Source organism: Rhinoraja longicauda, chromosome 6 (assembly GCF_053455715.1).
Source record: "Rhinoraja longicauda isolate Sanriku21f chromosome 6, sRhiLon1.1, whole genome shotgun sequence".
In the NCBI taxonomy this organism is placed as follows: Eukaryota; Metazoa; Chordata; class Chondrichthyes; order Rajiformes; family Arhynchobatidae; genus Rhinoraja; species Rhinoraja longicauda.
Window position 1 is genome coordinate 81,589,509 of NC_135958.1, and position 13,556 is coordinate 81,603,064.

General features: G+C 53.7%; 1 protein-coding gene across 1 annotated transcript; it reads right to left on the reverse strand.

The window, feature by feature from the left end:
* Positions 1-235: 235 nt before the first annotated feature.
* LOC144594674 (ATP-binding cassette sub-family C member 3-like) lies at positions 236-12,447 on the reverse strand. Its single transcript, XM_078401514.1, has 7 exons — positions 12,324-12,447; positions 9,402-9,503; positions 5,591-5,737; positions 3,673-3,831; positions 3,078-3,244; positions 1,628-1,822; positions 236-623 (listed from the first exon to the last, which is right to left on the reverse strand). Exons 1-7 carry the CDS (start codon positions 12,354-12,356, stop codon positions 515-517), a joined length of 912 nt encoding a protein of 303 aa, XP_078257640.1. The 5' UTR covers positions 12,357-12,447; the 3' UTR covers positions 236-514.
* Between the last annotated feature and the right edge of the window lie 1,109 nt (positions 12,448-13,556).

Genomic DNA, 13,556 nt, shown 5'->3' on the forward strand with positions numbered 1-13,556 from the left:
ATATATTTACACAGGTTCCAGCATCCATGCCAGTGGTATACGAGTGATCAGAAAAGCTGCAGTGTTTGTGTAGTTGGTGCACCAGTGGTGAAGGGAATGAATGTTTAGGTGGGAGTGGAGGGATGACTTACACCCATCCTCGCTGTGAATTGATCGTTTGCTGTGTTATTCATGTAGTGCAATGATGATTAAATAGGAGCACAGTGTAGCAAAAGATTATTTTATTTAAACCACTTGCTGCCTGTTTGGATTAATATATTGCAGCTGTCACTATTTACAGCTAGAGTTACAAAATAATGAAAAATCATGTACTTTAAAATAAATGCTTAACATATAAATACATCCATCAAGTACAAAAATAGAAAGAACACCGCTCAATAATTTTTTGTTTAAACCTGTCCAAGTAACTTCTGTACCACAGTGCCAACATTCTCCATTTTAAGCAGCAGGCTGGAGTCTGATACCTGAGGCACGAGGAATGTGCGTCTGCATTGCTGGGCTCCCAGGGCTTTGGTTACGTCAGTCCAGCATCTTTGGCCATGCTGTAGAAGATTCCTTTCTGCGCAATGAGTTGGGTGGGAGAGTCAAACTCTGCGATCCTCCCATTATCCAGCACCAACACCCTGTGCAAGGGGAAACAGACATTAACATGAAGGACCTGTGCATAGCAACAAGCACCCCCTCTCCCTCAGCTTAAGGAGCTGGAGCCAGGTGTCAACCCTCAGGCTGACCCTAGAGGGGCAGGTTTGCCTCAGCTCCCATAGCCCCTCCACGAGCATCTCCTGATCACAGCCCTGAATGCAAGCATTGTAATGAGAGTCAGTCATACAGCACGGAAACAGGCCCTTTCACTCAACGTACCCATGCTGACCAAGCTGCCCCATCTCCCTGTGTTTGGGGGGGGGGGGGGGAGATGGGGTGCTGCAACAATGCAGGAGAGGTTTGAACCCAACTTGGTCTAGTATCCCTCTAAACCCATCCATGTACCAGTACCTGCCTCAAGCAGCTCCTCTGGCAGCTCATTCCATGAACCTACCACCATCTGTACGAAAAAGTTGCCCATTGTGTTCCTATAAAATCTCCTTAAACACGTGCCCTCTGGTTCTGCCCTGCTCTGCAGCAAAGACACTGCATTGATCCTATACCCCTCATGATTTTATATACATCGATAAGACCACCCCTCAGCGCCCTGTGCTCCTACCCTGCCCAACCTCTCCATCTAGCTCAGACTCTTGAGTCTTGGCAACATCCTTGTAAACCCTCTCTGAACTCTTTTCACCTTAAGCCCAGAGCAAGGTGACCCAAACTGCAGCCTCACCAACATCTTATACAACTGTAACATAACATCTCAACTTCTGTACTCAATACTCTGACTCATGAAGGTAAATATACAGAAAGGCTTTGTGACCACACTCTCTCCTTGTGACGCCACTTTCAGGGAACTATATTACCTGCGCTCCTAGATCATTCTGCTCTACGACACTCCCCAGCGTCCTGCCATTCACTGTGAAGATCTGCCCTGGTTTGACTTCCCAAAATGCAACAACTCACATTTTCAAACATCATTAACCATTCTTCAACCCACTTTCCAAACTGATGAATCCTGCTGTAATTCTTGGCTATCTACCTGTTGTAATCCATGACAGTATTCAGGCGATGAGCAATGGTGAGGACGGTGCACTTGTCAAACTGAGTGCGGATGGTCGACTGAATAAGGTCGTCTGTCTCCAGGTCAACGGCAGCTGTGGCCTCATCAAGGACGAGAATCCGAGTCTTCCTGAGGAGCGCTCTGGCTAGACACACCAGCTGCCTCTGCCCCACACTACAATAGCACCAGGAGACAGGCGTTAATTAATCCTGAACTATAGGAAGAACAACATTAAACTGCAGAAGAGTTGAAGTCTGTAGCCGTCTTTTGCTCTGGTATTTTATTTCATTCACATGTTTAAACTATAATGTTTTATTCTTAATGTTTTATGTTTTATTCTTAATTGGTTACTGTATGTCATGTTGTTACTTGTGAGTGGAGCACCAAGACACATACCTTGTTCGTGTACACAGTTGGCCAATTAACTTATTCAATTGAAATTCAATTAAAAAAATATATGTCACTGGATTCTGTGGTACAAGGAAACACTGTGTTGGCTGGAGTATAGGAGGCTGAGAGATGACTGCATTGATTTATAAATTCACAAAGGGCATAGATATAGGTGAAAAGTCTTTTGCAGAGCGCAGGACAGTCTGAAACTAGAGGGCAGACATTTAAGGCAAGGGGCAAGTTTTTCGCACAGGATGGTGGGTACATGGAATGAACTGCCAGAGGAAGTGTAGAGGTGGGAAAAATGAAGACATTTAAAAGATACTTGGATGAGGACATGGATGGGGAAGGTTTAGAGGAGTCTGGGCCAAGTATGAGCAAGTGGGACTAGATTGGTACAGCATCAGGGTGAGAGTGGGTGAGCTGAAAGGGTGTGTTAGAGGACCAGTGTAAATATTGGGAGAGAGGAGGGACAGAAGGTGAGCACTTCCCTGAAGTTAGACAGCTGCATGTTCATGCTCTTGGGTTGCAGGTAGCCGGGGAGAAGGGGAGGTGCCGATTCAATGGTCTGTGTTTGGCCACATCCTGGCAGTGGTCAGTGTGCAAATGGGAATTAAATGGTTTGCAACAGGCAGCTCCAGATGCCACAGCAGAGTGTAAAGGTAGGTGGCAGGGTAGTGGCCTAGTCTACACTGGTCTTGATATAGACACCACTTAGAGAGCAGGTGCAGGTGAACCTCGGTCTCACCTGGAAGGGAAGCTGGTGCAGATCATAGGGGAGGGGAGAGCGAACGGGCGGTGGTGCGTCTGGTGAAAATATCAAAGTGCTGTATGTGGATGCTGGTGGGGTGGGGTGGGGTGGGCCGTAGAAACTTACCCGTCCTATCTGGGTGGTGCGGGGGAAGAGAGTAAAAGTGTGAAGTAGAGGTTTTTGAGGGGTTTACGGTGGAGAGCACACAGACAGACAGACAGACACAGACAGACAGACAGACAGGGGAACAGACGTGCTCGCTTGCACGCCCTCCTGTCCCTCAGTTACCTGAGGTTCTCTCCTCCCTCCGAGCACTCGTGTTCCAGACCTGCTGGCAGACTCTGCACAAACTGTTTGAGGTGAGAGAGTTCCAGTGAGGTCCACACCTCATCGTCCGAGTACCGTTCAAAGGGATCCAGGTTCATCCTCAAGCTGCCAGAGAAGAGCACGGGGTCCTTGAAGGGAGAGGGCAGAGTGAGTGCATTATCCAGCAACAGGCTCCATGCAAAGGCCTGTGCATTCTGACCCTGCACGCCTGTGCACACTGAAACACCATCAGCTGTTTGCCTGGTGTCAACTTAAAGATCAGTGGGAGCTTGGATAGTCACAAAGTACGCAACTAACTCAGCGGGTCGGGCAGCATCTCTGGAGAATTATTATTTTTCCATAGATGATGCCTGACCCGCTGAGTTACTCCAGCACTTTGTGTCTATCTTTGGTGTAAACCAGCAGTTCCTTTCTAGGCAGCGGGATCTTGGACACTTGTGCCACGAGGCAGGAGGGCAATAGAGAAGTCAAATGACTGGCCATTCGTGTGGTGGGACCTTGCTCTGCCCAGGTGTGGAGGGGAGGTAGTGCTTGGTCCTGGGCCCCTGGTGCTTACCTGGGGGATGATGGTTAGCTTGGAGCGGAGGTCGTGGAGCCCAATGTCAGCAATATTCACCCCATCAATAGCGATCTCCCCCTTTGCTGCCTCGATGATTCTGAAGAGGCAGAGAGTCATGGACGACTTGCCTGCTCCTGTTCTCCCAACGATGCCGACCTGCAGCAGACATGACAGTGGTCAGCACGGGTACGGCCAGTGGCATTAGCAGACATGGCAGTGGTCAGCACGGGTACGGCCAGTGGCATTAGCAGACATGGCAGTGGTCAGCACGGGTATAGCCAGTGGCATTAGCAGACATGGCAGTGGTCAGCACGGGTCCAGCCAGTGGCATTAGCAGACATGGCAGTGGTTAGCACGGGTCCAGCCAGTGGCATTAGCAGACATGGCAGTGGTTAGCACGGGTCCAGCCAGTGGCATTAGCAGACATGGCAGTGGTCAGCACGGGTACAGCCAGTGGCATTAGCAGACATGGCAGTGGTCAGCACGGGTACAGCTAGTGGCATTAGCAGACATGGCAGTGGTCAGCACGGGTATGGCCAGTGGCATTAGCAGACATGGCAGTGGTCAGCACGGGTATGGCCAGTGGCATTAGCAGACATGGCAGTGGTCAGCACGGGTATGGCCAGTGGCATTAGCAGACATGGCAGTGGTCAGCACGGGTACAGCCAGTGGCATTAGCAGACATGGCAGTGGTCAGCACGGGTATGGCCAGTGGCATTAGCAGACATGGCAGTGGTCAGCACGGGTACAGCCAGAAGCTTCTCACTCACCCGATCGCTCTCTGGGCCAGGCCAACGTCCGGCACAGTGCAGAGCAGATGGTCTACCCTGAACACGGTGGCCCGAAGGGTCACCCTCACTTATCTCTGGTTCCCAGACCCCGATCACTGCTGCATGGAAGAACCCCTGCCACCTCCTCCTCACCGAGACAAGGCCCGATGTAGCGTTGCCAACTGTGCCGTATTTTGGGCTAAATTTGTTTGGCCCGTACAGGACCGCCCTTGTCCCATATTAGTAGGGTTGCCAACTTCCTCACTCCCAAATACGGGGCAAAGGGTGACATCACCGCCCCGCGCCCCACGTGACCTCACCCAGCCAGCGGCCACGTGCTCCCGGCCCGGGCAGCCGCCATTGGTGGAGCGGGAGCACGTGGCCGCTGACTGGGTGAGGTCACGTGGGGCGCGGGGCGGTGACGTCACCTTGTCCTGTATTTGGGAGTGAGGAAGTTGGCAACCCCTACCCAGGTGTGACGGCTCCAATCTCTCCCACCCCTGCTCCTCACCTCTCCAGGCAACACTAGGTCATTCTGCTGGCACTGCGAATGGTCCCACACAAGGCACTGGGGGCCCCATCTCTGTTTAACCCAGATTCACTTAAGAAGAATCCTGCAGATTTGACTGCAATTTCTTTGCCAACACACATTACAATCACCCCACTCTTTTAATCTCTACTCCAACAGCAGCATTTCTTCCATTAACCATGCTCTTCTTGATATTCACGTTATTCCATTTATCATGTAGACGGGACAGCTCGATTGTAATCATGGTTAACACAAAACAATCGCTTTAACCTGTGACGGTCCACGTGACAATGAACTAAAACTAAAGCACCAACACCAGGAGTTGGCGAGGCCAAGTCGACATGTTGGGGAGGGGCGAGTGTGAGGGGAGGTGTTCACAGTTGTAGGGGGGCAGACCAGAACCCAGGGCTCCGATTAAAACCAACGCCAGGAAATCCAGCCAGAGATTCAGGAGAACTTGGCACTCACTCCCATGAGCAGTTGGGGCAAGATGAGAGGGAAGGGGAGGCTGGAGAAATGAGAGAGGGCGGCAGGTGCTGGGGGGAGGGTGGGCACAGCCTGTAATCGAGGGGTAGAGTGGCCATGGGCGTCCAGGTCCCACACATCTGGCACCAACCTTCTCCCCGCCGCTGATATTCAGGTCCAGATCCTTCAACACCAGGTCTAGGCCCTCCCTGTAACGCACGCTGTAATCGTTGAACTCCACGTTGCCCGTCTCTGGCCAGGACTCTGGCGGGCGACTTTGCTCCATCACCCAGGGTGCCTGCAATCAACCAAGGGCAGGTAGTGACAGCACTTCAATAACAGGTAAATATGACCAGAATATATGGGCACATTTGGTCAGCACGGATGCATAGAAGCATATAAAAATAAGAGGTACACACACAAAGCTGGAGTATCTCAGCGGGTCAGGCAGCATCTTGGGAGAGAAGGAATGGGTGACGTTTTGGGACTTTGTCCCGCCCCCTCGACATCAATCTGAAGAAGGGTCTTGACCCAAAACGTCACCCATTCCTTCTCTTCTAAGATGCTGCCTGACCCGCTGAGTTACTCCAGCATTGTGTGTCTACCTTCGATTTTAACCAGCATCTGCAGTTGTTTCCTAAATATAAAAATAGGACAGGAGTAGGCCATTCGGCCCTTCGAGCCAGCACAGCCATTCAATATGATCATGGCTGATCATCTACAATCAGTACTCAACAAGTAAGGCTCAAACATCTAGTAAGCAAAATATGTAAGATCATTAACCTGAAACACTAAGTCTCTGCACATGCTGTCTAACACAGCCACAGATAACAATTCCAAAACTAAGAGGACCAGAGTTAACATAACTTGGAGTGAACCTCTAGCCCAGCCCTGATATAACAAGCACTGCAGACTGTTAAATATGTTTGAACCTCCGTGTACACATAAACAGTACAACTACCTCATGCATACAAAACATTCACTCCCTCCACTGTTGGCACACAGGGCCAGCAGTATTTGCCAATTGCAAATTGTACTGCAGTTCGTGCCTGTGTGTACACTACAGCACCTGTAAACCTGCAATTAGTACCCGCAAGGATTACAAGGGCTGCAAGTGCCTGGCAATGCTGGTGCAAAGAAACCCAAGGCACACTCAGAAATAACTCGCTGTCCCTTGAATAGGCTGGGACTGTACACCAACAGCCTACTGAGAGTAACTTCAACATGAGAATTGCTGCAGTTCAACATCACTTAAGGACAACAAGGTCAGGAAATAAATACTCGCCTTGCTAGCTAGAGCTGCTTTACAAAATATGAATAGATTATTTTCTTCCAGATTCATAACTCTGGGTTAAGAAGTATTTCCTCATCTCAGTCCTAAATGGCCGACCTCTTATTCTTAAACCGTGACCCCTGGTTCTGGACTCCCCCAACATCGGGAACATATCTCCTGCATCTAGCTTGTCCAATCCTTTAAGAATTTTATATGTTTCTATGAGATCCCCTCTCATCCTTCTAAATTCCAGTGAATACAAGCCCAGTTGACCCATTCTTTCATCATATGTCAGTCCCGCCATCCCGGGAATTAACCTGGTGAATCTACGCTGCACTCCCTCAATAGCAAGAATGTCCTTCCTCAAATTAGGAGACCAAAACTGCACACAGTACTCCAGGTGCAGTCTCACCTGGGCCCTGTACAACTGCAGTAGAACCACCTTGCTCCTAAACTCAAATCTTCTAGCAATGAAGGCCTTCTTCACTGCCTGCTGTACCTGCATGCTTACTTTCAGTGACTGATGTACAAGCACACCCAGGTCTTGTTGCACCTCCCTTTTTCCTAACCTGACACCATTCAGATAATAATCTGCCTTCCTGTTCTTGCCACCAAAGTGGATAACCTCACATTTATCCACATTATGGTGCATCTGCCCACTCACACAACCTATCCAAGTCACCCTGCAGCCTCAAAGCATTCTCATTGGAGCTCACACTGCCACCCAGCTTTGTGTCATCTGCAAACTTGGAGATGTCTCATTTAATTCCCTCGTCTAAATCATTAATACCTATTGTAAATAACTGGGGTCCCAGCACCGAACCTTGCGGCACCCCACTAGGTGCCTGCAAGCCATTCTGAAAAGGACCCGTTAACTCCTACCCTTTGCTTCCTGTCCGACAACCAGTTCTCTATTCGTGTCAATACCCTAGCCCCAATACTATGTGCTCTAATTTTGCACACTAATCTCTTGTCAAAGGCATTTGGAAAGTCCAGATTCACCACATCCACTGGCTCTCCCTGATCCATTCTACTTGTTACATCCTCAAACAATTCCAGATTAGTCAAGCATGATTTCCCCTTCATAAATCCATGCTGACTTTGACCGATCCTGTCAGTTTTCCAAATGAGCTGCCATTACATCTTTAATAATCGACTCAAGCATCTTCCCCACTATCGCTGACTGGTCTATAATTACCCGTTTTCTCTCTCCCTCCTTTTTTAAACAGTGGAGTTACATTGGCTATTCCTCCAGTCCACACAAACTGATCCAGAGTCAAGAGAACATCGGAAAATGAAAAGGGGAGTTGGGGAACAATGGACAATGGGGACACGGAGTAGGGGGACGGGGGGGACAAAAGGGGGAGCCGGCGTGGTTTGTAACTTTGTCAGCGCCCTAAGTGGCTGCTGTTTGTATACATTGTATACACAGCAAAGAATCTCACTGTGTCTTGTCACATGTGACAATAAAGTATTCCTATTCCAATGCATCCACGATTTCTAGGGCCACCTCCTTGAGTACTCTGGGATGCAGACCATCAGGCCCTGCCTGGGGCCAACAGTTTACCTAACATCATTTCCTGACTAATGTGGATTCCCTTCAGTCCCTCCCACTAGACCCTCGGCCCCCTAGTAGTTCTAGGAGATTGTTTGTGTCTTCCTTAGTGAAGATAGAACCAAAGTACTCGTTTAACTGTTCTGCCATTTCCTTCTTTCCCATTATAAATTCACCTGTCTGATTGTAAGGGACCTACATTTGTTTTCCTTTTTACATCCCTAAAGATGCTTTTACAGTGATGAATGAGGTGGGCTGAAGGGCTAGTCCATGTGCAGTACAACTGTGTGAGTGAGGGGTCAGCGTTCACTATGGGCATGGGCCGGACTCTGCCCCCCCCGCCCCACAGCACCACCTCCACCAGCCGAGCATCAGCCACAGGCAACAGACTGAATCCCAAGGCACTGACTGAACTGCCAGGACCCTGTCCCATGTCAGGCTGGTGGGAATTGGGGAACACTGCAGGGGGTGGGACACCAGGAGACAGCAGGACACGCACTCACACACACACGCACACGCACACACACGCACACACGCACACACACACACATGCACGCACACACACACGCACACACACTCACACACACACACGCATGCACACACGCACGCACTCACACACACACTCACACACACGCACTCACACACACACGCACACACACACGCACTCACGCACGCACACACACACACACACTCACACACGCGCGCACACGCACTCACACACACGCACACACATGCACACACGCACGCACTCACACGCACTCACGCACGCACTCACACACACACGCACTCACACACGATCACACGGGTAGGGCATCTCTCCGGTGGTCCTCAGGACAGGGTCATGGGCCCAGACTTCCTCAGCTGTTTTATGAATGGTCATCTTGCAATGGCCTGACACACTCGTACACCTGACACTCTTGGCGCTACTGGTCCCACGTCCCCTTCACACACTGGGTGAAGCCCACAGGAGCAGCTGTGTAAACACAGGCCTGGTGTGGGTCAGGGCTGGGCACCAACCAGGCAGTGAGGGACCGACCGCCTGCCCTTCTGCAGGGATCAGTGGCGTGTGCCGGGAGCCAGTGCAGAGCGAGGGCAGACACTGGCTCACTGCCAGCCCATCGTCTGGTCACCTACCTCAGTGACCGATTCCGAATACTCCTTCACTCTCTCCACTGCCACAATGTTGGACTCCAGGTCAGATGTCATCCTCACCATCCAGTTTAAGGCCATGGTGACCTGTGTGGTCAGACACAACCTTGTTTATGTTACTCTGGTGCTGGCTGCCCATCCCATCCCCACCTACCCCTCCCCCACCCAACCCTCCCCCACCCATCCCCTCCCCCATCCCCCACCCCCACCCAACCCTCCCCCACCCATCCCCTCCCCCACCCCCCCCTCCCCCACCCATCCCCTCCCCCACCCACCCCTCCCCACCTACCCATCCCCTCCCCACCCCCTCCCCCACCCTCCCCTCCCCCACCCATCCCCTCCCCACCCATCCCCCACCCACCCCTCCATCCGCTCCCCACCTACCCCTCCCCCACTACCCCTCCCCACCCACCCCCTCCCCCACCCATCCCCTCCCCCACCCAGGGGTGCCCACATCTAATGGGAACAGCTGGCCAGCTGTGGGCTTGTGTGTCCCTGAACACCACAGCTGATTGCACTGGGAACCAGGTGAGCAAAACACACAGTGCTGCAGCAGCCTGGGTCAGGGCGAGGGGCATTCACTACAGCAGCCTGGGTCAGTGCTGGGCGAGGGGCATTCACTACAGCAGCCTGGGTCAGGGCGAGGGGCATTCACTACAGCAGCCTGGGTCAGGGCGAGGGGCATTCACTACAGCAGCCTGGGTCAGGGCTGGGCGAGGGGCATTCACTACAGCAGCCTGGGTCAGGGCGAGGGGCATTCACTACAGCAGCCTGGGTCAGTGCTGGGCGAGGGGCATTCACTACAGCAGCCTGGGTCAGGGCTGGGCGAGGGGCATTCACTACAGCAGCCTGGGTCAGGGCTGGGCGAGGGGCATTCACTACAGCAGCCTGGGTCAGGGCGAGGGGCATTCACTACAGCAGCCTGGGTCAGGGCTGGGCGAGGGGCATTCACTACACAGCAGCCTGGGTCAGGGCTGGGCGAGGGGCATTCACTACACAGCAGCCTGGGTCAGGGCTGGGCGAGGGGCATTCACTACACAGCAGCCTGGGTCAGGGCTGGGCGAGGGGCATTCACTACACAGCAGCCTGGGTCAGGGCTGGGCGAGGGGCATTCACTACACAGCAGCCTGGGTCAGGGCTGGGCGAGGGGCATTCACTACACAGCAGCCTGGGTCAGGGCTGGGCGAGGGGCATTCACTACACAGCAGCCTGGGTCAGGGCTGGGCGAGGGGCATTCACTACAGCAGCCTGGGTCAGTGCTGGGCGAGGGGCATTCACTACAGCAGCCTGGGTCAGGACGAGGGGCATTCACTACAGCAGCCTGGGTCAGGGCTGGGCGAGGGGCATTCACTACAGCAGCCTGGGTCAGTGCTGGGCGAGGGGCATTCACTACAGCAGCCTGGGTCAGGGCTGGGCGAGGGGCATTCACTACACAGCAGCCTGGGTCAGGGCTGGGCGAGGGGCATTCACTACAGCAGCCTGGGTCAGTGCTGGGCGAGGGGCATTCACTACAGCAGCCTGGGTCAGTGCGAGGGGCATTCACTACAGCAGCCTGGGTCAGTGCTGGGCGAGGGGCATTCACTACAGCAGCCTGGGTCAGGGCTGGGCGAGGGGCATTCACTACACAGCAGCCTGGGTCAGGGCGAGGGGCATTCACTACACAGCAGCCTGGGTCAGGGCTGGGCGAGGGGCATTCACTACACAGCAGCCTGGGTCAGTGCTGGGCGAGGGGCATTCACTACAGCAGCCTGGGTCAGAGCTGGGCGAGGGGCATTCACTACAGCAGCCTGGGTCAGTGCTGGGCGAGGGGCATTCACTACAGCAGCCTGGGTCAGTGCTGGGCGAGGGGCATTCACTACAGCAGCCTGGGTCAGTGCTGGGCGAGGGGCATTCACTACACAGCAGCCTGGGTCAGGGCTGGGCGAGGGGCATTCACTACACAGCAGCCTGGGTCAGGGCTGGGCGAGGGGCATTCACTACACGGCAGGGCGCAGACATGGAAACAAGTGTTTGAGGGGAGACAATAGAAATGTAGAGCACTTGATGAGGCATAGATAGGGTAGACAGTCAGAACCATTACTGTCAATGACACCGTCAAAGACTCCAGGGCAGAGCTTTAATGTGAGAGGGGCCAAGGCCAAAGACGTACAGGTATGTGGGTTAATTGGCTGGGTAAATGTAATAATTGTCCCTAGTGGGTGTAGGATAGTGTTAATGTACGGGGATCGCTGGGCGGCACGGACTTGGAGGGCCGAAAAGGCCTGTTTCCGGCTGTATATATATGATATGATATGATGATAAGGATAAAGGACGTTGTATTTTAGAGGTTGGCATGTGTAGCATCTGTCCACCTGATTGGAGACTTTGCTGGGCTTTACCTTACACTAAACATTATTGTCTTTATCATGTATCTGTCCACTGTGGACGGCTTGATTGTAACCATGTGCTGTCTTTCCGCTGACTGGTTAGAACACAACAAAAGCTTTTCACTGTACCTCGCTCGGTACCCGGGACAATAAACTAAACGGAACACATTGCCACATTGGTGGAGGCAGATGCGATACAAGCATGTGGAGATACAGGGAGCCGAGGGGAAAGCATCATCTACGGGCAGAATTGTTTAACCTGCCATCGTGTTCAGCATGGACTTATGGGCCGAAGGGCCTGTTCTTGTGCTGTTCTATGAACTGGGAGGGTGAGCCAGCATCTGTGGAGGGAATAGCCAGAGGATACTCTGGGTCAGACCCTTCTTCAGTCTGGGAGGTGTGCTCCTCGTTCCCCTGCTGTGCTATCATGGAGTCACGGACCTGCCACCACACTGCTGCATGTGGAGTCTTGCTGTGCTGGGCTGTGCTGAGGGCTGGCTGGCTGGCTGGCACCGACGTGCCTGGGGACAGAGGTCCTTACCTGCAGTGCGTAGGACACGGACAGACCCACCATGCCGGCGTTGAGTTGGGCGCGGCCGATCACGGCAAACAGAGCAGCAAACAGCACGATACAGTTGCCGATGAACTCAATGCGGACTCCCAGCCACCTGGGACAGAACAGTTAGTACACATCCTCTCCCTCCCTCCTCTCCCTCTCTCATCCCCTCGCTCTCCCTCCCTCCTCTCCCCCCTCCTCCTTACCTCCCCCCTCCCCTCCCCTCCCCCCTCCTCCCCCTCCCCTCCCCCCTCCGCCTTACATCCCCCCTCCCCTCCCCTCCCCCTCCTCCTTACCTCCCCCCTCCCCTCTTGCTCCCTCCCCTCCCCCCCCTCCCTCACACTGCCTCCCCTCCTCCTTACCTCCCCTCCCCCCTCCTCCTTACCTCCTCCCTCCTCTCCCCCCTCTCCCCTCCTCTCCCCCCTCCTCCTTACCTCCCCCCTCCCCTCCCCCCTCCTCCTTACCTCCCCTCCCCCTCCTCCTTACCTCCCCCCTCCTCCTTACCTCCCCCCTCCCCTCCCCCCTCCTCCTTACCTCCTCCTTACCTCCCCCCTCCCCTCCTCCCTCCTCCTTACCTCCCCCCTCCCCTCCCCCCTCCTCCTTACCTCCCCCCTCCCCTCCCCCTTACCTCCCCCCTCCCCTCCCCCCTCCTCTCTCCCCTTGCTCCCTCCCCTCCCCCCTTCCCTCCCTCACACTGCCTCCCCTCCTCCTTACCTCCCCCCCATCTCTTCTCCCCCTCCCATCGCTCCCTCCCCCCTCCCCTCCCCCTCCAATCGCTCCCTCCCCTCCCCTCCCCTCCCCTCCCCCCCTCCTCCTCTCCCCCCCCCCCTTGCCCCAAACTCATGGGGGATCAGGGACGGCCGGGGGTGGACGGACGACCTCTGAGGGGTTGGCCAGTGGGACCCAATGCACTGAATTGATTTACAAGGTGATTTACGAGGATGTTGCCAGGACTCGAGGGCCTGAGCTACTGGGAGAGGTTGGACTGGCTGAGGCATGACTCTATCGAGGTGTATAAAGTACACATCTATAGGATAAAATGAGGGTATGGATGGGGTGAAAGCACAAAGTGTTTGACCCAGGGTAGGGCAATCAAGAACCAGCAGACACAGGTATAAGGTGAGAGGGGAAAGATGTCCTTTTCACAGCGGGTGGTGGGTGCATGGAACCAGCTGCCAGAGGCTGGTACAATAACAACACTTAAAAGACATTTGGAAA

Excerpts from the sequence above, each read along its gene's own strand:
- LOC144594674 (XM_078401514.1), bottom strand. The coding sequence starts at position 12,356 with ATGGTGGGTCTGTCCGTGTCCTACGCACTGCAG. Across the intron at positions 3,832-5,590 it reads ATATCAGCGGCGGGGAGAAG|GTCGGCATCGTTGGGAGAAC; the intron begins GTTGGTGCCAGA and ends TGTCTGCTGCAG. Across the intron at positions 1,823-3,077 it reads GAGGGAGGAGAGAACCTCAG|TGTGGGGCAGAGGCAGCTGG; the intron begins GTAACTGAGGGA and ends GTGCTATTGTAG.